The following is a 23,961-nucleotide window of genomic DNA, read 5'->3' as shown; positions in this document are numbered from 1 at the left end:
AAATAATGCATTCATTATTAGAACAATTAGAAACGTGCAAAAGAACCTAATTGAGGCAACTATTTTTACTGGCAGTGGCTCAGGGGAGAGAGTTTGTATTGCTCGCATTCACGTTATACCCTCTGATCTCCCATTTCAATTCAAATTCCTCCAATTTTCAGTAGGGCTCTGCTTCGCAATAACAATTAATAAGTCTCAGGGACAGACCCTGCAAAAGGTTGGCATTTGATTTGAGACAAGATTGCTTTTCACATGGCCAACTATACATTGCATGCTCAAGAGTAAGCCCAGCGCACAGCTTGGTCATATTACAACCGGCGGGTCGAACTGACAACGTGGTATACAAAGAGATCCTTAACAAATAATTATTGGTATATTTTCCCTCAGTTTAAAAAGGTTTACTTTTCTTCTAAATAAAAATTTAAAAGCAGTACTTCGCCACTGCAAAGCGTGGGTATTTTGCTAATCTAGCATAATCTTATTTGGACCCTCTGAATAGCTATGAATACTGCATCCTTATTTGTTAAAAGTAGAATATACACTGTGCGTACAATTATTAAGCAAGTTGTATTTTTGAGGATTCATTTTAATATAGAACAAATGCAGTGCTATCAGTCAATCCAAAATGTTAATAAACCTGTAACTTAAATGTTTTAACTAAGGAAATATGAGTGTGAACATATGTGTGCACAATTTTTAGGCAACACTGCATAACCAATGGAGACCCCTCAGCCAAAAACATACATACTATAAAAGCAATATTTTCCTAGATAAGAAATTACATTAGAAAATTAAAAAGAAATTATTTAAGAAAACGTTGTTGGCTGCTATGAACATTTTAATGGTTAGTGGTATTTTTTTTCAGATTTCAGAATCACATTTATTGATTGCACTCATACAAGAAATCTGACTCTTTTTTTGTTTTTGACTCCACGTTTAGATGTAGCGGGGCTACATAATAATGTGTTTGTTTTTTGTCTATGCTAAGTACATTTTATTTCCACTGTCCCATTTGCAATGCTATACAGTAATCCCTCACTATATTGTGCTTCGACTTTCGCAGCTTCACTCTATCGCAGTAATATCTATACTAATAAAAGGCAAAGCCCTCACTGACTCACTCACTCATCACTAATTCTCCAACTTCCCGTGTAGGTAGAAGGCTGAAATTTGGCAGGCTCATTCCTTACAGCTTACTTACAAAAGTTGGGCAGGTTTCATTTTGAAATTCTACGCGTAATGGTCATAACTGGAACGTATTTTTGTCCATATACTGTAATAGAATGCAGCTCGATAGCCGTGGAAGGCAGAGTTTCATATTAAAATATTTAACCAATCACATTTCAGCCGTCATTTGTTGCCAGGCAGAGCGAATAGACTGCAGCTCGATAGCCGTGGGAGGCAGAGTTTCGTATTAAAGCATTTAACCAATCACATTTCAGCCATCATTTGTTGCCAGGCAGAGAGGCTTTCACAATCTGTTGTGGAGGCACTCTAACACAGAATAAATGTCGATTAACCTGTTGCTTCAACCAATCAGATTTTGTGCTGGTGTCAGTTGGGCCCTCTAGCCGGCATACGGCAACGTCACCGTATTCAGACCCATTGATTGGATAGAAGCCGATATGAGGAACTCTCCAAGGCCACTGAACGCACCGCAAACGCTCCGAGTGAAAGATCGTCGCGTGCACTACGGCCAACTCCATGGCAGGATTCTGGACAATATTATTTGCCAGACACAGACCAGATTTCAAGACCACGAAAACCTGATGTTTGTCACGCTCCTCGAGCCACAGAAGTTTCGGGAATACAAGAAAAATTGTATGGATTTTATTTACAAATAATCCGAATTGTTGGTGAGTAAAATGTTGCGATTTTCCTAAATAATATTGCAAGTTTATGAGTTATTATTGATGTTTTTTATGTGTGTCGCGGCTGTGGCTGTAGTAGAAAGGAACTTGTTCATCCCTGGTTTGTCTATTCAATAAAGGCATTTATTGTGGCTACAGGAGTTATCTTTTATCTTTATATATATATATATATATATATATATATATATATATATATATATATATATATATATATATATATATATATATATATACATACATACATACATACACACACCCTGATCTACATACTGTCAAATAAACAAACCACACACCGTGGCACAACATGAGAGGCTTCGCCTCTAGCACTGACGTTTGAGGTTCAATTCCCGAGAGGGGGTGCATTGAGTGTGTACGCCTGATGAGCCCAGAATTAGGGTGAAACACGTGCCGCGTGCATTATTTGACAGTAAAACTATTTCAGTATATTCAATATATATATAAATATCAGCGCTTCCCAATTCATTTTACCCTCGCACCCCCTTGGTTTGAGAAGAAGTATGAAAAAATATGAGGTTTAAGGCAGAAAAACAGGTCACCAATTGAAGCTTTATGAATAATGGATACTTTATTCGCCATCAATAATTGTTTTGGTAAAGCCATTTTATCATTTTTCCGCGACTAGCCATGATTAAATGAACGGTAAAAAGTACGAGCGAAGCGAGGGTGACTTATTCAGGCAGGCAGGCAACAGCTCAATAGCTCGAATTTGGATATAAGTAGGTTCTATTTAGTCGCCAGAAATATCATTGGTAGGAATGGAAGTTGAATTTAGTCTTTAAATTTCTATGGTGAAAAAAAATGTATGCAATGATGACTAAATTTAACTTACATTCCTACTAAACATATTTCTGTCGACTAAATAAAAATTACTTATATTTAAAATTTAAATAGAACTTGAACAGATACAATAGTTCATAATACTCACGCAACACTAAGTGCACGTAAGAGCAGGAGTCATCCGTTTTAACAAGCAGCGTATTGCACTGATACGAAATAGCCTGCCCATTTCATTATTTAGGAATGGATAGATAAATTAAGATTTTGTACAAATAATGTTTTAAATTTTTCTTCCTCGATGGATTCTGGCACCCCCAGCAACAGCTGCTCGCACCCAAAGGAGACATATATATATATATATATATATATATATATATATATATATATATATATATATATATATATATATATATATATATATATATATATATATTGTTTTAGAATGACTGTGATGCTAGAAAGGGATTGCAGTGCATTTGGATTTTGAGCATGGGAGGAAATTCCAAGAGACTAAGTGCTATACTTGAAGGCAACTTATCTTATATATTTATTGACCACTAAAATGAAAGAATTCCCTCATTCCCAGATGTAAAACAAACTGAAAACCTGCAAATTGCAGACAGTAAGTCTACCAATTGCAGAGTGTAGTCTATAGGTGTAAACCGAAAGATATATGGTCCACTGTCCCACCAAATGAATAATGGGAGGTCTGAAAATCGAGAGTACACCTTATGAGACGGATTTAGGAGTCATAGTGGACTCTAAGCTATCGACTTCCCGACAGTGTTCAGAAGACATTAAGAAGGCTAACAGAATGTTAGGTTATATAGCACGATGTGTGGAGTACAAGTCCAAGGAGGTTATTCTCAACCTTTATAATGCACTGGTGAGGCCTCATCTTGAGTACTGTGTGCAGTTTTGTTCTCCACGCTACACAAAGGACATAGCAGGGCCAGAAAAGATCCAGAGACGAGTAACTAGGCTGATTCCAGAGCTAAATGGGGTGAATTATGAAGAAAGATTAAAAGAGCTGAGCCTTTACAGTTTAAACAAAAGAAGATTAACAGGAGACATGATTGAAGTGCTTAAAATTAGGAAGGGAATTAGTACAATGAATCAAGACTATTATTCTAAAATGAGTTAATCAAGAACACAGGGACACAGTTGGAAACTTGCTAAGGGTAAATTTCGCAAAAACATTTGGAAGTTTTTCTTTACACAGAGAACCATAGACAGTTGGAATAAGCTACCAAGTAGCCTGATAGACAGTAACACTTTAGGAACTTTCAGCACTAAACTGGATGATGTTTTTTTAGAAGAATTAAGTGGCTAGGACTGGCAGGCTTTGTTGGGCTGAATGGCCTGTCCTCATCTAGAATGATCTAATGTTCTAATTACAGGAAACATTTTAGTGCAAGAGAAAGCTGCACTAAAACGAGACACATCTATTACTTTAACATAGACATATTACTACATATAACACTGAGCCAGCAGTCTGAAACAGCAGTTAATGCTCCTCTTCTCCCCCCGCCATTATTGTTCATTATTTTTAACCCCCTCTATGTGTCTATATGGAGTGTGAACCTATTCCCTTTGTCTTCAATCAGAGCATACAATATATTTAATTATCCACTACCCACCCCTTTTCAAACCCACTTAAATGTTAAGGGCACAAGTCTATTGCTAGAAATAATCACACACACATGCAATTCAGAACTGCCAGAAAAGCACACATCCATTTTTGTCAAGTTTGTCACAAGTTCACCATACAAACACACTCTGCTAAACTGCCTCAAAACTGAAATCTCAAACAACCTTTCACAGTTTTGTGTTGATTTCTTAATAGATAATGTGCTATGACCTTCCCAGCACTTTGCACATACTGTACAGTATATAATGATGTTTATAAATTTATGAAAGCCTTTCACTGCCATAATCATATCTAACATATGTTTCTCTTTTGCTTGTCAGCTTTCTGAGCTGAATTAAGTGTGCTGCAAATCACATGAATAGGTTAGTTTATAGTATAGAGAAAATGACAGGCCTACCAGAAAACAAACCAGAACTGATAACTACCCACAGGTTCACTTACTAGTACTGTGTCAGGGGAGATGGCGCCCATTTTAGCAGCACTGAGCATAAGGTAGGAAGAAGCCACTCTGTTGCAAGGCATATTTTGGACACACATTGACATTCATGTGCACTTGGCCAAATTATAGCCTTCCTCAGTGGAGATCCGTGTAACTGAAGAAAAACTTACACATCCTATCACACCAGCCATGACCCAAAGTGGGATCCAAATACCATGAAGCAAAATGCTATCTGGCCATGCCACAATGCCGCCGCAAAACTGATTATAAGCATAGAAACTGAAACTGGATTTTAAAATGTTTAAATATTTTACAGATAACTTGTATAAGTAAATATTAGTGTATGCATATGCCAACAAGCTGTGAAGTGTTTCGATGTATAAGAGATAAATAAAAGAGGAAATATATATATGGAGATAAGTCACAAATGTGTAAATAAAGCACATGCAGTATTTATGTGAAGAGCTAAACATGGCATCTTTCTCATTTTGCTTTCTAGTGACTGATGTTAACCCAGTTTCTCAAATGCTGCCTCCATCAGTATGATTAGAGAGAGAGTGACATAATCCTACAGTATATTGATTTGCTTAACATTCATTTGCTGCATTGTGTCCAATAATCAAGATAAGAAAAACTTTCAACTATAAATGGATCCAGATTCTGCAGTGATTGCACCCTGAATGACACAATGTCAAGCAAATCAACAATTGTTCAAATAAAAAGGCTGTGCTTCTCTGATTGTACCATTCACTGTTTCGAAAAGAAGCACTCAGGATGGCTGAAGACATTTTAAACCTTTAAACTCTAAAAGATGCACTTTCTTCTAAGGGCCTTATCCTTTCGTGAAAGAGGTGCCTTGCTTGGTAATAGTTTTTTTACTAAACATCAGAATAAATGCAAAAAAAAAAAAAAATCCAATCCATCTATTTTAAAACAACTTATTTCCAGTTGTGTAGGGCCACAGCAGCTGAAGCTTACTGTAGCAGCACCAAGCACATGTAAGTAACCAGCCCTGGACTGGAAACCAGTTCATCTCAGAGCGCACTCATACACATACCTACACTCGCAATGGGGACAATTACATGCACATCTTTAGTATGTGGGGTCAAACCAAAGTACCAGGAGAAACATTTATGCAGCCATGAAAAGATAATGCAAAGTCCACAAGGACAGACACCTGGTCCAGAACTCTGGAGCTGTCAGGTGTGAGCAACAGCCAAGAAGTCACTATGCCACAAAAAATGTGTGATGTGAATTAAAAGTATCCTGGAATTAATATCACCATCTAATGCAGAAAAGCACCATGCACTGTACAGTCTCTAGTTTAATATAAGACAACAATACAAGCCATTTCATTTTTTCCATGCACCAATATTCTTGATAATAACAGAATACCACAGTATTCGAAAACAGACAGTCATTATTGCCAGAGCAACCCTAGTCACTACTGGAAACTTGTTCAGGCCATATCCTGTTTATGCCACTGTCCACATGAATTGATCGTTGTATGCGAACGATGACATCAGACGGGCAGGCAATCAACAAAACTGCACTTTGTCTTGTAATCCCTTGCTTAAGCCAATCACTGAAATACTTAAATATTCAAACCCATTCTTACAAAGTTTTACTCACCACTGCTAAATAAAAATATTTAAAAACATAAATTTTGAAAACTAAAAATGTTAATGTTTTTAACCTATTAAATAATGCAAAACATAAATGAATGTGTTAATTTAAACCTTTTACCAACCTTGTTACACTAAGAAAAAACTACAACAACAAGAATTTCAGATGCTGTTTACTTAACATTTATGAGTATTTGCATTCAAATTGGAAGAGAATAATAGTTTCTAGGACATTTGATCAAAATTATTCACACCCTCAAAAAATCTTTTTAAATTTAGATTTGAATAAGCAAATAAATTCTGTAATGTATGTAACACATTTAAAAAATATGTATACAGTATATATATTTGTACCTAGAGATCCACAATGGGAGAAAATGTCATATAACCTGAAAGTTTTTCATTCCTAAGTTTTCAACAACCTACTAGGTGCCATCATCAGTGGAAAATGATTAGACATACAGGAATCAAAGACAATATATAGCAAGTGAAGGGTGGTGGTGTAACAGAAAGGTGGACTGATAAGGGTGGGTTTGGAAGGTGTTAGTCATAAAGTCTTTTTATTATTTGGATGTTCTTCTTTTCAAGCCTGCATATGCTGGGTCCAAGTGTCTGTTAAAAGTATTTTCAGTAGAGAGCTAAGATTCAGCCAGCTCTCTGGCAGTCTTGGTATTGGCCCTGAATTTTACTTTCACAGTGATGGACTTAACTCACCTAAGATATATAGCTAATTTTCTCCCTTGGTGGATCTCTAGCGACAAATATTCAAACCATATCATAAACATTCGCCTCCATATTATATATATATTTATATATATTTATACATATATATATATATATATATATATATATATATATATATATATATATATATATATATATATATATATATATATATATATATATATATATATATATAGTGAGAGGTGGCCGGCTTGTCATCCCGGCCAATACCCCCAGGCCGCCAGATGGAGCCCTCCCTGCAGTATGGAGGTGCCCCGAAGACCAGCAGGGAGTCATGGGACATGTAGTTTTTATACAAGACCCTGCTGGATACCACAGGGGCCGCAAGAAGGAGCTGCAGGGAGGACCGAAGACTTCTTCATGCTCAATAACCCGGAAGTGAGTCAGAGGAAGAACGACGTGCTTCCGGGTTGAAAAAAAAGGACTTGTACCTGACCCGGAAGGGATTGAGAGTCACATGGACTGGGGATTGGAACGCTTCCGGGTCAGGGTATTTAAAAGGACTACGGGAGCTCCCAGACAGCGAGCTGAGCTGAGTGGAAGGGTGGAGGATTGGATTATCGTGTTTATTGTGATTGTTTATAAGTATTGTGGAGGAGAGGGTGCTTTGTGCATTGTGGCAAGTAAATAAAATCATCGTTTGGACTTTTACCTGGAGTCTGGATTCATGGACTGGGGTTCAAGGGAGCAATAAATATATATATGTGTATGTATATATATAAATATATATATGTGTATATATATATATATATATATATATATATATATATATATATATATATATATATATATATATATATATATATATATATATTCCTGATCTTTCAGCCCCTGCCAGGGACCTTCATCAAAGGATAATGCTTAGACTTACAAGAATAAAAGGCAATCTATAGAAAAAATTATGTGGGTTAGGTGGGGGGGCTAAGTCAGTGTGATCATGGGAGGTATTGGTTGTAAAGTTTTATTTATTATGAACATGTTCTTCTTAAGTTTGCATATGCTGGATTTATGTCCAATTGTCTGTTGATGGTGTTCTGATTTGAAAGCCAAGATTCGGCCAGCTCTCTGGCACTTTTAGTACTGCCCTTAAACCTTACTTGTACATTGTCCCAGTTAAATTCATGTCCTGTAGGTCCCTGGCAGGGGATGAGAGCTCAGGAATAAAAACTACTTTATGACACGTGATTCATTTTCTCCCTTTGTGGATCTCCAGCTGCAAATATGCAAACCGTATCACAGACCTTCTCTTCCACACACATATAAATATATTGTGGTACATGGCCGGCCATTCATCCTGGCCAATACCCCCCAGGCTGCCAGATGGAGCCCTCCTTGCAGCATAGAGGTGCCCCGAATGCCAGCAGGGAATTATGGACAATGGACTTTTAATGCACAGCCCTGCTGGATACCATGGGGGCCACCAGGAGTCACTACAGGGAGGCCCAGAGACTATTTGCCTTATGGTTAGAAAGTACCTCAGAGTCACGTGGACAAAGGGAACAATGTGCTTCCTTGGTGAAGAAAAAGAAGGATTTTTATCTGACCCGGAAGTGTTCCAGGTCACATGGACAGAGAGGATGAAACGCTTCCGGTTCAAGGAGTATAAAGAACTGTGGGGGATCCCAGACAGACGGGCTGAGTTGGGAGGCAGGGTGGCTAAGCGTCTGGGAGTTTGGAGGATTGTCTATTGTGTATTGTTTACTGGAGAACTGTGGAGAGGAGCGTGCTTTGTGTATATATACTGCTCAAAAAAATTAAAGGAACACTTTAATGAGAGTATAGCATCAAAGACAATGAAATTTCTGGGATACTGATCTGGTCAGTTAAGTAGCAGAGGAGGTTGTTAATCAGTTTCAGCTGCTGTGGTGTTAATGAAATTAACAACAGGTGCAGTAGAGGGGCAACAATGAGATGACCCCCAAAACAGGAATAGTTTTAACAGGAGGAGGCCACTGACATTTTTCCCTCCTCATTTTTTCTGACTGTTTTTTCACTAGTTTCACATTTGGCTACAGTCAGTGTCAGTACTGGTACCATGAGGTGATACCTGGACCCTACAGAAATTGCACAGGTAGTCCAACTTCTCCAGAATGGCACATCAATATGTACCATTGCCAGAAGGTTTGCTGTGTCTTCTAGGACAGTCTCAAGGGCATGGAGGAGATGCCAGGAGACAAGCAGTTACTGTAGGAGAGCTAGACAGGGCCATAGAAGGTTCTTAACCCATTCGCAGGACTGGTATCTGCTCCTTTGGGAAAAGCAGAACAGGATGAGCACTGCCAGAGCCCTACAAAATGACCTCCAACAGGCCACTGGTGTGAATGTCTCTGACCAAACAACCAGAAAGACTTCATGAGGGTGACCCAAGGGCCCCTTGTCCTCTAATGGGCCCTGAGCTCACTGTCCAGCAGCATGCAGCTCGATTGGCATTCGCCATAGAATACCAGAATTGGCAGATGCACCACTGGTGCCCTGTGCTTTTAGATGAGAGCAGGTTCACCCTGAGCATGTGACAGAAGTGAAAGGGTCTGGAGAAGCCATGGAGAACATTATGCTGCCGTTAACATCATTCAGCATGAGCAGTTTGGTGGTGGGTTAATGATTGTCTGGGGAGGCATATCCATGGAGGGTCACACAGACCGCTACAGGCTTGACAAAGGCACCTTGGCTGCCTTTAGGTATCAGGATGAAATCCTTGGACCCATTGTCAGACCCTATGCTGGTACAGTGGCTCCTGGTGCACGACAATTTCTGGCCTCATGTGGTGAGAGTATGCAGGCAGTTCCTGGAGGATGAAGGAATTGATACCATTGACTGGCCACCACACTTTCCTGACCTAAATCCAATAGAACACCTCTGGGACATTATGTTTTGGTCCATCCAATGCCACCAGGTTGCACCTCAGACTGTCCAGGAGCTCAGTGATGCCCTGGTCCAGATCTGGGAGGAGATCCCCCACAACACCATCTGTCATCTCATTAGAAGCATGCACCGATGTTGTCAGGCATGTATACAAGAACACAGGGGCCATACAAAGTGCTGCATACAATTTTGAGTTGCTGCAATTAAATTTTGGCAAAATGGATTAGCCTGCCTCATAATTTTTCACTCTGATTTTTGGGGCGTCTTTGAATTCAGGGCTCTGTAGGTTGATCATTTTCATTTCCATCAAACGATGTGGCATCCTTTCGTTCCTAACACATTACCCAGTCTATATCAGTATAGATATCCAGGAGGATTTGTTTTTCCCATTGAGATCTGATGTGTTTTCAAAGTGTTCCTTTAATTTTTTTGAGCAGTTTATATATATATATATATATATATATATATATATATACTAATAAAAGGCAAAGCCCTCACTCACTCATCACTAATTCTCCAACTTCCCGTGTGGGTGGAAGGCTGAAATTTGGCAGGTTCATTCCTTACAGCTTCCTTACAAAAGTTGGGCAGGTTTCATTTCGAAATTCTACGCGTAATGGTCATAACTGGAAGCTGCTTTTCTCCATTTACTGTAATGGAGATGAGCTTGAACGCCGTGGGGGCGGAGGTTCGTGTGACATCATCACGCCTCCCACGTAATCACGCAGTACATAGAAAACCAGGAAGACCTCCAAAAAGCGCTGAAGAAAACATGCATTATATAATTGAGAAGGCAGCGAAACAATAAGAAGCGAGCGAGTGACATATACAACCATATTCATGAGTTCTGCTACTTCGGAAACAAAGCACGATGTAAACCTACACTTTAAATTAAGTTCATAGACAGGCTGCCGCTGGCGTTTGTAATTTAGTGCCTGCCCATATAAGGCCGTCCGTCAGCGGCAATCTGTGATGATGTGGGTTCTGGCTCCACACTCCCTTTGATGTTTGGGAACCCTTGAACCCAACACCGTCGATAATGTTACCGAGTGAGCTAGTCAATGGAGGCAAATTACTGAGCAAGGGGAAGGTAGAAAGTGTAACAGTGCTTTTATTAAAAACCAACAAAAACAGTGTTCCATAAATAGTGCAGTTCATTCACAGTTCATTAAATAAATAATCCATAAAATGAAAATGTGGAGTAAAACCAATAAATAGAAAAAAACAATCCTTTAAAACCAGAGGTTAAAATCTTCTCTAGGAAGCAGTCTTAAAAACCAACAACAAATCCGGTGCTCTTCTGTTAGCGTCTCACCTGCTAATCCCGTTTGGGCCAAGCAGCAGGCAAGACGCTCTCTGCAGCTGCCCTCCTGAAACACACGCATGAGACTGGAGACCTCCCGAACCCTGGCTCCAGTATGGCACTCATCCCAGCCTCGGAGAACTTGGTTTCCAACCAACGGCCAGGTCGCTCACGTTGGGGATTCCCACCACCAAGTCTCCCGACTTCCGCTGCCTTTCAATGGCCTCTCTGCGGCCAGTCGCCTTACCTTGGTAGCTCCCGCTACCTGATCGCTCAGCGGGAGCGACATCAACACAAACACCTGGGTGTCAGCCTAACACTCAGCTTCCACGCAGCTGTCCACGGCGCCATTCGCTCGCCCGTCCAGCTTCGCTCTTGCGCTCTCTCTCTCTTTCACCGACCTGCTTCCTCTCCTGCTCCCGGTAACCTCCGTCCTCTCCTTTCCTTTCTCTCTCCACTTTTTTTTTTCTTTAAAACCGACTCACGCTTCTTTTTAAAATGACGAGGGCCACAGCAGCTGCAGCATTAGCCACGGGACAATCATGAATGTGGGCAGTTCCTCACCTGTGCACTAGGTGAGAAACGCCCACACCCTACGGATCGTCCCGCGGCCCACTATGGCCCAACGTCCCCTCACTAAGCCGCGAGCACATCGATTACTTATTTAAAAATGGCCTTTGCTTAGCGAGCTGTGGACCCATAACACCACACAATCCAATAGCAAACTCCCACTAAATATTCACGGGTTAAGGACTGTGCTTATGCAGAGGAAGATGAGATGGTCAGGGTGGTGTTTGACACAAACTCAGCGAAACTGCGAGAGAAAGTTTTAAGTGCCAGGACTAAGGTAACATTAAATACAGCCATGGACATAGCACGAGATGGCACCAGCACAGCTGGGAAACTTCGATGCATGTACACCGAAGCGCTCACGTGAACTGGCGCAGTGCACAGATAAAAGCAACAGTTCCAAAGAGCGCTGAACAAAAACCGAATTACACAATTGAAAAGGCAGCAAAAAATATGAAGCGTCTGATACAAGCATATTCATAAATCCAGCTACTGCGGAAACAAAGCACACGGTGGAAAAAGTTAATGTCCCGCTAAAGGAAGACAGTGTAAAAAACCCGTGCATGCAGTGTGTCAGGTCTCAGATAAAGAAGAAGACGAGCTGTTTATTGATGCAGTAAGAAACGAATCGATGAATGAAACCTGTCATCTTTACAACGATTGACAAACACGGAATGTAACTTGAACACAACACATCCTACAAATACGAACCTGATTGAATAATGATAATCAAATCCTTGATGACAGCAACACTCAGTAACACTCACAAAACAAATACTTTATATTGACAGTCATGTTACGTTATTTTTAAAATGTTCCCTTTTCTTTTTCTAGCTTTTTTAACACACTACTTCTCCACTGCGATACGCGGGTATATATATATATGTATATATATACCCTGATCTACATACTCGAATAATGGATACTTTATTCGCCATCAATGATTGTTTTGGTAAAGCCATACTCAGTGTATTCATTAGATGAGCGGTAAAAAGTAAGAGCGAGGGAGGATGACTTATTGAGGCATGCAGGCTGTAGTCTTGGCGTCAACTCTATCTGAATTGCGATCACATTTAAAAAGATATATCTTTTCAAGTTCTATTTAGTCCATATGTGTCAAACTCAAGGGCCGCGGGCCACATCCGGCCCGGCGTGTAATTATATCCGCCGAGATCATTTTATATACTGTATTATTGTTATTAATGGCCCGGGTATATGAAGCGCTGGTAACACAATAAACTACAGATCCCATAATGCAGCGCTTCAGCTGCCTTGCCGAACAGTTACCGCGTTAATCAAGTCTACCTTAAGATGCTGCAAGTTATTGCGAAGCTAGCTCACACGATGCTGAAGAAAAAAGTTGATTCTGAAAATAGAGCCTTTAAAACCGATGGGAGGCTGAGTATATGTTTACTGAACCCGTGTGTCTCATTTGTGGAGCTAATGTGGCTGTAATTACAGAATTTAATCTAAGACGGCACTATGAGACAAAACATCAGGGTAACCTGAATGCAATGCAGAAGATACAGAAAACAGAAGAATTAAATAAGAATCTGACACTTCAGCGGACGTTTTTACCCGTGCACAATCACAAAGTGATTTCAAGTGAAGCTGCTTTTATGGGAGACACAAATGCACCAGTGCAATTTGCCCCACTTTCATGTTGCCAAGTAATGTTAAACCCAAGTCGTCACTACGGTGTTCCCAAATCGCACTTTGCTGATAAACTGGCGCACTGAGTTTGCACGGCGCTTTGGTGACTTTGAAGAACAAAAAAAGTCCGTCTACATGCGGCTCGAACCTTGTGCATGTTTGGTAGCACATATCTGTGTGAGAAGCTCTTCTCAGTGATGAAGACTAACAAAACAGCACACAGGAGTCGCCTCACTGATGAGCACCTGCAATCCATCCTGAGAATCTCCACAACACAGAACCTCACACCAAACATAAACGAACCTGTTGCCAAAAAAAGATGCCAGGCGTCCAGCTCTAAAATGACATATGAGCAAAGACAACTGAATGATTTGATTTGTTATTGCTGAAAGGAACACATTTTATTTATATTTCCAGGTTTTGTTATGCAGCATGTTCATATTTGAATTTGTATAATTTTGACAGGATATATTTTTATGGAGAGCAAAATCTTTTGGGATATTTAAAATCTAAGTTTATTTTTATATAAAATTACATAAGAGTAAAGAAATTTGAATGTTTGTTCTTTTAACGTTTACTTTATTTCTAACTTGTATAATTTAGACAGGATATATTTTTATGGAGAGCAAAATATTATAAGTTGTTTAAGGTTTGAGTTGATTTATTCACAAATAATATTCCTGTCTGTTTTTACCATTCCTACCAAAGATATTTCTGTCGACTAAATAAAAATTCCTTCTATTTAAAATTTAAATAGAACTTGAACAAATACGATAGTTCATAATATCCACGCAGACTTGCACGTAAGAGCAGGAGTTATCCGTTTTAACAAGCAGCGTATTGCACTGATACGAAATAGCTGTGTGTGTATATATGTAGATATGTATGTATATGTATATATATGTTTATATATGTGTGTGTGTGTATGTATATATATATACACATATATATGTATTTGTGTGTATATATGTAGATATATATATGTATGTATATATGTGTGTGTGTATATTTATGTGTATATGTATAGATATGTATATATATATGTTTATGTGTGTGTGTGTGTAAATATATATATATATATATATGACAGCAACACTCATCACTCACAACAGTGACAAAACAATTACATTGACAATCATGTTACGTTATTTTCAAAATGTTTCCTTTTCTTTTCATTGCTTCTTTAACACACTACTTCTCCGCTGCGTGGTATTTTGCTAGTATATATATATATATATATATATATATATATATATATATAGAGAGAGAGAGAGAGAGAGAGAGAGATGGAACAAAGAAACAGCACTCCCCTGCAATAACAATATGCAAACAAGATTAACATAAAAAAAAAACACTAAAACAAAACCAACAAGAATTTATTAAGGACTGTGAACACAAACAACAGGCATCTTAAAATCTATACATCTAGAAAGATAAAATATTGGAACAATCTAGATGAGACAAGGCCATTCAGACCAACAAAGTTCACCAGCCCTATCCACTTAATTCTTCTAAAAGAATATCAAGTCTAGTTTTGAAAGTCCCTAAAGTTCTACTGTCTACCACATTACTTGGTAGCTTATTCCAAGTGTCTATGGTTCTCTGTTTAAAAATACTTTGTAATATATTTGTGAGAAATTTACCCTTAGCAAGTTTCCAACTGTGTCACTGTGCTCAGACTTGATCCACTGTACTAATTCCCTTCATTAAACACTTCACTCATGTCTCATCCAAATCTTTTTTTGCTTAAACTGGAAAGGCTGAGCTCATTTATTCTTTCCTCATAATTCATAGACAGACAGATATGGAGAGTATATACAATATATACAGATATATATAAATATGGTTATCATAACAGCAATCACCATGTTTAGTTGACCAGTGTAGCACACTCAGCTCTGCCATTCCCAGTGGCCCATTTGACACAGACTTCCAACCAGACTTCTTTTAAATATTTGTACACCAGATATAAAGACACAGTCATTAGAGAATGTGTTTCTAGTGAAAGACTTTCACTGTACTCTGTACAATATATTTACTACTATTATAACTGCTTAATTTTGTATGATCTAATGAATAAAGTCATTCATAAACAACTTCTGTGTAAAAGAAATGGGAACTCCTTAGAGAAATTAGAAAGTAAAAGATGTCAACCAATGTGAACACTTTCAATCTGTAAATAATAATATGTACTAGTAATTTAATTGCTTATGGGTTATTATTATTAATTTGTAAATAAACTTAATTGCAGGAATACGCTGGTGCAATTGTGCCATATGTTCTGATCACTCCAATATCCTAGGGCAGGGGTCCTCAATCCCAGTCCTGGAGAGCCACAGTGGCAGCAGGTTTTTGTTCTGACCTGGTTGCTTAATTAGAAAGCAATTCTTGCCAATAAAGCACTAACAAGCTATGAAATTAAATTAACTCTGCTATGTCAGGTCATTCTCATATCCTAGATTTTCTTTCCCTTTCTATCATGCAAATGATTTGAAGGCTAAAATGGACGAGTAATTCTCAGTCCTTCACTTTTTTCTCTTCATTTTTCTTCCAAGTATTTAATTAAACCCAATAGTGCAAATAAATACACACAGGTGTAAATGTAAATAAGCTAAATGGAGAAATGCTGCTCTCTCTTGTCATTTGCATGTTATTGATAATAAGGAGCAATTAAATTAGCTGTTTAAGACAAAATTAAGCAATAAGGGCTCAAAATCACTAAAGTGAAGCAGAAGTGTTACTTTAGCAATAAGTGCTTTTTATTACGCAACTGGGTTGGAGCAAAAACCTGCAGCCACTGCGGCTCTCCAGGACCGTGATTGAGGACCCCTGTAGTCTGTTTTCCCAACACTGAACATTTGTTCTCTCAATGGATTCTGACAGTTTCTAAATATCTCAGCAATAAGCAATAACCCTAATTTTTCTAATGCTGCTCGTTGTTATCCCAATAAATGCAGTATCATCTACACAAACCCCAGTTTCAGCCTCACTTTAACTTTCTGAGCCTGGCCTGACCATGCAGAATATCAGAACAAAAGTCCAGGGGAATAAATCTTGACTGCATAACAGAAAGAGCACTCATAACTACTAACAAACAGCAAATAAACATTCACAGACACAAAATGAAAAATGATCATGCATATCATGGTAAATTACTGTTTAGGGTTTCAACATTTAAATAAAGTTACTGAAATCAGTGCTAAGAAGGAGGAGGAAAATTAATTTCTCAAATTAAATAGATATTTGAAACATGAGTTTTGACAGAATTTCATTACAGAAAAATATTTAAACAATACACTGATGGATGTATAAAAAAGGTAAAGAAAAAGCAGCAACATGTTAAAAAGACTGATTTGACTACGCATTACATTAATTACCTTCCCATAGATTTTGAAAATGATTGGATTCATAACCAAGTATGAACTTTGGATAAGGTGGTTAGACATTAATTTCGAATTTCTTTATGCAGAGCATGCTACACGAGTATTAGTAGCACAGATATTCTGGGCATTAAGTTTTATGAAATTGTTGTGAAAACAATGAAATGCTGAAGTGGTCTGTTGCTTAAATCAACACCCTAGCCTAGTAACACAAATCTGGCTTTTCACAGAATAATAGCTCTTTGTTTAAATAATTGAGAGCATCAAACTTTGATAAAATGTCTTGCTTGCACTTCGCCTCTGTTTGTTTGTGTTACACAGTACATGTTCAGTATTGCACGGGTCTCATTTTTAGAGCTCTTCCTAGTGGGCTCATTCTCCTGTTTTGTAAAATGTGCGCACCTTCGTTTTCTTTCAGTCTCTATTTCTTTATGTCAGCTGCAGAATAAAGCAGGCGTTAATAGCCACGTTTGTAAAGAGTTGCAGCAGCAGTAACAGATTTTTTATTTAAACTATGGTCTCAATCAGGTGCCTAATTCTCATTCGCAAGTATGTGTCTTATGTTCTTGTATTTACTGGCTTGTAAAATACTTTAAAGCAGTGGTCCCCAACCTTTTCTATGCCCTGCATCCCTAAAAACTATTTGATTCATGTTCTCACCCCCTACAAAAATAAAATGACATTTGAAGATGAAGATATCAAATTTCTAACATTTGAACTACAAATTGAACCACATACATATACTGCGGGTGAACAAACTGAACTGCAATTTACCTTTATAAATCTCAATAACCTGATAAATGTGTCCCGTGAGAAGCTTAGACACTTGATTGACAATGCACGCTGAGGGTTTCCTACAAAGCATCAAATACTGCAAGGAAATGATACATGATCAACAAATCGAGGGATCTGGGGGATTGGAGACCCCAGTGAAGCAACACAGTCGACATGTTTTGTCACCCAGCACCACCGGCACTGCAGTTTAAAACACAGATGCACCACACAGTTGAAATTGCTGCGCTACTGCCAGGCCCACCAACAGAAAAGATGGGTTGAATGTAAGTGGCAGGTGTTGCATGCAATTCAGTCCCCACCTAGCAAAAATATCAATCAAACCTCAACATCAGTGAAGTTTTCCGATCAGGGCTTGCACAGAAATCAAGACTAGACCTCACACTTCTCTACATTTTATTGCAAGGTCCAAATTCAATTCTTAAAAAAAAAATGACTAGCCTTTACAAATGCTCCACCAGCTTTAAGGAACCCATGAGAGTGTTCATTTGTGCAGCTCATTCACAGGTGTCAATTGTGTGCACAATGCTTGATTCTTTTCATATCACAGAACAGGAGCGCTAATAGGTGACCTACAAATGACAGCACACTCTAAGACACCAACTGCACCACGAATAGTCGGAAGAGCACCTCACTCAGTTTCAGCAAATCACAATGCAGCCTTCCTCTATTGGCACACCCCTTGAAATGCCATCTTGCAGCCCAGGTTGAGAACCCCTAAATTAAAGCCTACAAGTTTGATTCTGACTTGATCCACAGCAATGCAATTTATATTTTTTTTAGAGCAACAACATTTTCCTCACACAGTCTACTTTGCAGAATATGCATATACAATACTTACAGCTAATAAAGTTTTTGGGATTTTTCAAAGCAGAACTCTAAGAAAACGCCAAGGAGGCAGAATGCAGCTTGTTAATGAATTATATTGCATCAAATACATTTATGAGAAGGAAAAAGCATACCATCGAGTCCCTATAAATTCACAAGATTGACTTAAAACCAGAAATATTTGGTGAAGTTCGGAAACTAGTATAATACAAGAATAGGAATAGGATTGCAAAAATTGGTTGAAATTGAAATCTGTGGCTACTGAATTGAATCAGGTATGGCAAGAGTGTGTGTAAATTCTGCCCAGATCTTGAGCTGCATTTCTTATTACGGCATTGACATTTTGATTGAATATTTAAATAGTCTCTCCCTGGTGTGTGCATCATTGCACCTGAGGATTGTGAGCAAGTTTAAGCCCCATAACTATACATTTGTTCTCAGTTTTCTCTAAAAGAGTCCATTTACCTGTCAATGATAGCATAGGGTTTACTAATGATTGAGTTGGTCTTGTATTAATACCAAAACATCGATGAAGATCTCAGCCTTACTATGGTTTCACTATCTCCCAGGAACCAGGGAGAAGTAAGCTTAGCTTCCATCACATTTTCTCCTGAAAGTTCCTGGAATCAGCTGTGAAATTTCTTCCCACGTTTGATTCCTGCTCTTTATGCAGAAATGGTGGCAACCTTGTAACTCCACAGTGATGCTGAAGAAACACTGCAGCCCCTAAATTAGTTTACAGCCTATGCTACCATGCAGAGAACTAGCCAGTACCACTTTAAAACACTCCATTTTAATTGTCTACATTTACTTTGTTTTGTGCAAGTCTTTTAATGTAAATATTTTGGAACAGAGGCACTGCCAATGTTCACAAAAATTGGGAAACTTCAGATCAAATCTAAAAGCTGTTTATAAGAGAATATAAAAGACGTTGGTAGAAATGGGCATTTTCTACTCCAAGAGCTGTGTAGAATAATGAAAAAAAACTTACACAACAACATAAACATGGAGGAATTTCACAAAAAAAGAATAATAATAAGGCAGTTCTTTTTTGAGGTGATTGATACTGCCTAAATTTCATGTACTTTATCTACAAGTAACTTCTCCAGTTTGTATAAGACCCCTGGGAGCAGCACTTCAGCTATAGGTTCTTGCGGCTAGGAGAATGCAGCAAACCTGGAAATCCATCCATCCATTTTAAGACTTGCTTATCACTTCATGGTCACAGTGAGAAAATAAACATCATGCCAGAATATGACACAAAATGGGAGGTCAACCATGGAAGGATCTTGAAATGATGTTTTAAATCTTTAATGCAGGATGCGGCACTCTTGCCATTTTATTTGTTTATTGCTGAATACCTCACCATTCACATGCAGTGTGAGGACCTTGATAAAAAAGTAGTCTTCTCATCTTGTAGTTTGTATCTTTGTAGTGTCTCATTAGAATAAGAATACAATTCAGAACACGCTAAATATCTGAATTGGTTCTGACAGACAACTGTCATGGGCATGTCAATTTGGTTTCAATTGCTTTCTTGTGTGAGTGCAATCATTATTTAAAGATACCACGAACAAGTTTGAGAACGCCACCTCGAGACGTCTTTACTCAGTACCGTTTGAAAAAGGCACTGTTTTGCTACATCCTTCACAGATTTTCTCTGAAAAACTTTGTTCAAGAACCTCCATCAATGTGAGAGTTACCATTTCTGCCTTAACATTCTCAAATAGACATTACTGTGCCATTTTGTGCCAGTTTCTTTTGCTTTTGATTAGTTTCTCTGTTCCCAAGTGTATTATTTCCAACTGTTAATGTCTGCCCTTTTTATGTACCTCCCAGTGCTATATTATTGTCTTTACTTTTATCATTTCAATCTTATTTTACCACAAGAATGGCAGTTTGAAACCGTACTGTAATCTTATTTGCTCTTTCAAGTGCCTTGTGACGGCTTGTACCCTGCTATCAAAATAAAGATGAACTTATTGAATGATGTAATAATGTGATTATTGAATAACTGTCTATTCTTACCATTCCACATCTGTAAAGCTATGTGCTTTGTGGAAGCTGCAGACATAAAGGAAGCAGAGAAATAAAAAATTCTGCACTTCAGAAAATGCTAAGAAGGAAATGTGGGCACACAACATCATCTGAGTAAGTTATGTGGAGCTGCTCTTTATTCTGTAATATAATGACCATACAGTGGCATGGGTGGCCCAGTGGTGCAGTGGTTGCTGCTGGTGCCTCACAGATCCAGTATCATGGATTTTAACCATGCACCTGCTTGTTGTCTCTCTGTGCCTGAATACTCACCCAGTATCAATATTGCTTTTTTGCCAGGTACTCGGATTTTCATCCCACGTACCCAAAGTTATGCAAGTCAAGCTGCCTGGCACCAGTAAGTTGGCCTTGTGTGGGTACGGGCCCAGTGATGGTTGATGTCCTGCAGGGCCCTAAATAGAATCAAGCTGGTTCTACAATAGTTTGTTAACATTCTGGCATACAATAATTCAACACTGTAAAATGAGCAATGCAGCAATAAGAGAATGTGCCATAATGAAACAAATTACTCAAAGAAACAAATGCAACCACGTATCAATGCAGGATGTCCAAAACAGTAATGACTTTTTGCATGTTTTGTTCTCAATTTGTTACACAGCAGGTACACCTTTCGGCCTGACTTCGCATAAACAAACTGTTGCAGTTTTTAACTGCAGTTGTTGCCAAGGGAAGAATAATAAGGACGAGGAACAGCGAGATAGACCTGAAGAATACCATAAACATTCCTCCACTCATTTGCAAAGGCTTCGTTTCAAACCGTTTGTCCACAAATCTTATGTTAAATGGAAGAGTGCTAAATTCTAAGCTCACCAGAGGCAAAGAAAATAATTCTGCGTGACTTTTTCAGTAACCGAAAATAACTGCCATTCCCCCTTATCAGAAAAAGAACGAAGAACTCCGAGAACATGCCTCAAAATGTGCCTATATTCGTATTTGAGATTTTAAAAAGATTTAGCCGACTGTTCTGACTATTCAACCTTACCTCGTCCTCTAACAGTGCTGGAAGAGGCTCGAAATCGCAGTACTCTTCGCCTTCGTCCTCGCCCATCTCGTCAAGATAAGAAGCCACTGCAGTTTCAAAGGTCCCCATATCTAAAAACAGGCATATGCAAAACCGAGCTCAGTGATATGATTTCCTTGGGCACATTTCATACTGCAGTGTCCCGGCTTTCACAACGCAACATGACTCCCCCCACCACCTACCCTTAGCAACAGTCAGATCGGGACTGATTACATGCTTGAGCGTCTCAAAGGATACCGAAAGACAGAGAAGACTTTTTTTTAGGAAGAGCGCTTCGCATTTGGAGGTTGACTGCAGTTTGTCTCCCAGTACGACGCAGGCATTTCGTATACTGCGGAAAAATGTCCCGTGCCTATTTCGCTTTTAAAAGTCTTCGAAGATTTACATTCTCTTTTTGTGTATGTGTACAATATGTACCGGATTGCTCAAGAGTTTGATAGCTACAGTGCTGCCATGACAACAGTCGGCGCACCTCCACGGAAATCCACGAAGATGACGGCGCTAAGTACTCGTCGCTGTGCGCGTGTCCGGGCCGAGCGCGTTCGCGTCGGTAAAGCGGCACTGAGACGCGCTAAGAGATTCCCCAGTTTGTCAGCCCGCAGCTCGAGTCAAGTAACGAGAATTGAGTCCCGACTTTATAAAAGCAGGGAAAACAGGAGACTCTTGTTCATTCAGGTTAGAGGTAAATCTAATTTAAAGAAAATGAACTTTAGGTGAATGAATGCAATTCTAGAGATAAAACAGTGAATTGTGCTGTTTGGGACGTGGTCGTAATTGCATTAGAAGATACGTGATCACACCATTAGCAAAATGTCCGGTATGTGGACTGGAGCAGTACATACTTCTGCTAAATTAAAGTGGGTTTTATTCCCGTTCCTGAACACAAGAAAAAAAAAGGAATTGGAATGTTTCCAACATGTTATGTTTAAGTACAAAATTGGAAAGAAACTTACTGTAATTAAAATTTAACAAAATTTCTCCAATATTGTTCTAAATCAATTTTACATTAAAATATTAATTGAATTTACTGTTTTTAAGCAAGCATATATAAAGAAAACACCCATACGTATTCTTTGGCGTACATATAGCTACTTTAGTTTTTTTCACTTCTTAGTTTTTTATTCATTTGTATGTGTACTTTTTCTGGTGCATCTCTATGAACCATCCAGCAGTAGTCTGCCATCACACACTGACATCCCAACATCGCTGATATCCTGATGGAATCTTTCACCCTGCTCATTATTCACTGCTCCAAGATTTTCAGGGAAAATCCCCAGATGCAAATCCAAAAAGTGAACCTTTGAGACTCATGGTACAACCACAATGTAACCAATGCATTTTTCAAAATGAATTTTATAAATTGGATCTTTATTGCTACCTACAATCTTAGAAATCACTAATTTGAATGATACCCAAGCCTGCCCTTCTAGGCTGTTCATCACACCATCAAATTCGGCCTCAGAAATCACTTTTCTAATATCATTTTCAACTTAACAACATAATAAATACATAAAACAGGCTAAATCTTTTGATAGGGCTTTGTAAAACTGCTTCATTAAATCAAAGTTAAAGTAAAATGGTGGCAGCAACCGGTCTCTAACTTTTGATTCAATCAGAGTCTTAATCCCACTTTATTGGTGTCTAAGTATAAAGGTACAGTGTATGTGGTGGGGTACCACTTGGGGTTACAAAAACACTGATGTTCAAAAATGACCTTGAGAAGCAGGGGGGGTGGAGTGTACCCCCATTTCAATCTGGAGGACGTTGATATTCATATATATATCACATATCATACATAACCACATATATAACATAGGTGTGGGGGGGCTCCCTTGGGGTTTCAAAGTTGTTAATATTTTCCTTTAACACGGAGGAGCCAATGGTTGGTGTCCTTTGTTGCTTCGACTGCATTTAAATACATATAAAAGAGTGAAGTTGGGGTTTTAACCTTCATAATTAAACGAGGACAAGTTGAATCCAATGATGCTTTTGGTGGCAAGCTGTTGCTTTTTTCTAGCTGGCCATTCCTTTGGAACCAAGTGTCAATTTTTGGCCTTGCCGTCCTACTTATGGTACTAAGAAAACATAGGAATTGTGTATGCCCTGACTTGCTAACCCAATAAAATACATAGAAATTTGTTTTGTGAAAAATGAAGAAAAAATACTTTAATTTTAGAAATCAGTACTCAAAAATATATAAAAAAAATTTTTTTAATGTATAAATGTGTTATTTTTATCTACAGATAAATCTGAATAATTTTAAGTAAATATAGCTTAAAGGAAATTTTTTCCATTTACAAGGTGATTCCCTTCACGTTTTTTGGAAGTTGTCAGGACTGCTTAAGCAGTAAAACCAAATGTAGAAG

The 23,961-nt window shown here is 38.5% G+C and overlaps 1 protein-coding gene across 1 annotated transcript in view; it reads right to left on the bottom strand.

The window, feature by feature from the left end:
* LOC120540143 (kinase non-catalytic C-lobe domain-containing protein 1) overlaps positions 1-22,057 on the bottom strand; it is a 154,112-nt gene extending 132,055 nt beyond the window's left edge. The window contains exons 1-2 of the mRNA XM_039770654.1: positions 21,778-22,057; positions 21,557-21,666 (exon numbers count right to left, since the gene is read on the bottom strand). Coding sequence (XP_039626588.1) covers positions 21,557-21,664 — 108 coding nt within the window. The 5' untranslated portion in view covers positions 21,665-21,666; positions 21,778-22,057. The remainder of the gene's footprint in view (positions 1-21,556; positions 21,667-21,777) is intronic.
* Between the last annotated feature and the right edge of the window lie 1,904 nt (positions 22,058-23,961).

This window comes from Polypterus senegalus, chromosome 1, assembly GCF_016835505.1.
Source record: "Polypterus senegalus isolate Bchr_013 chromosome 1, ASM1683550v1, whole genome shotgun sequence".
Classification (NCBI taxonomy): Eukaryota; Metazoa; Chordata; class Cladistia; order Polypteriformes; family Polypteridae; genus Polypterus; species Polypterus senegalus.
The sequence above is the reverse complement of the archived record's forward strand: the minus strand, read 5'-3'. Positions and strand labels throughout refer to the sequence as shown.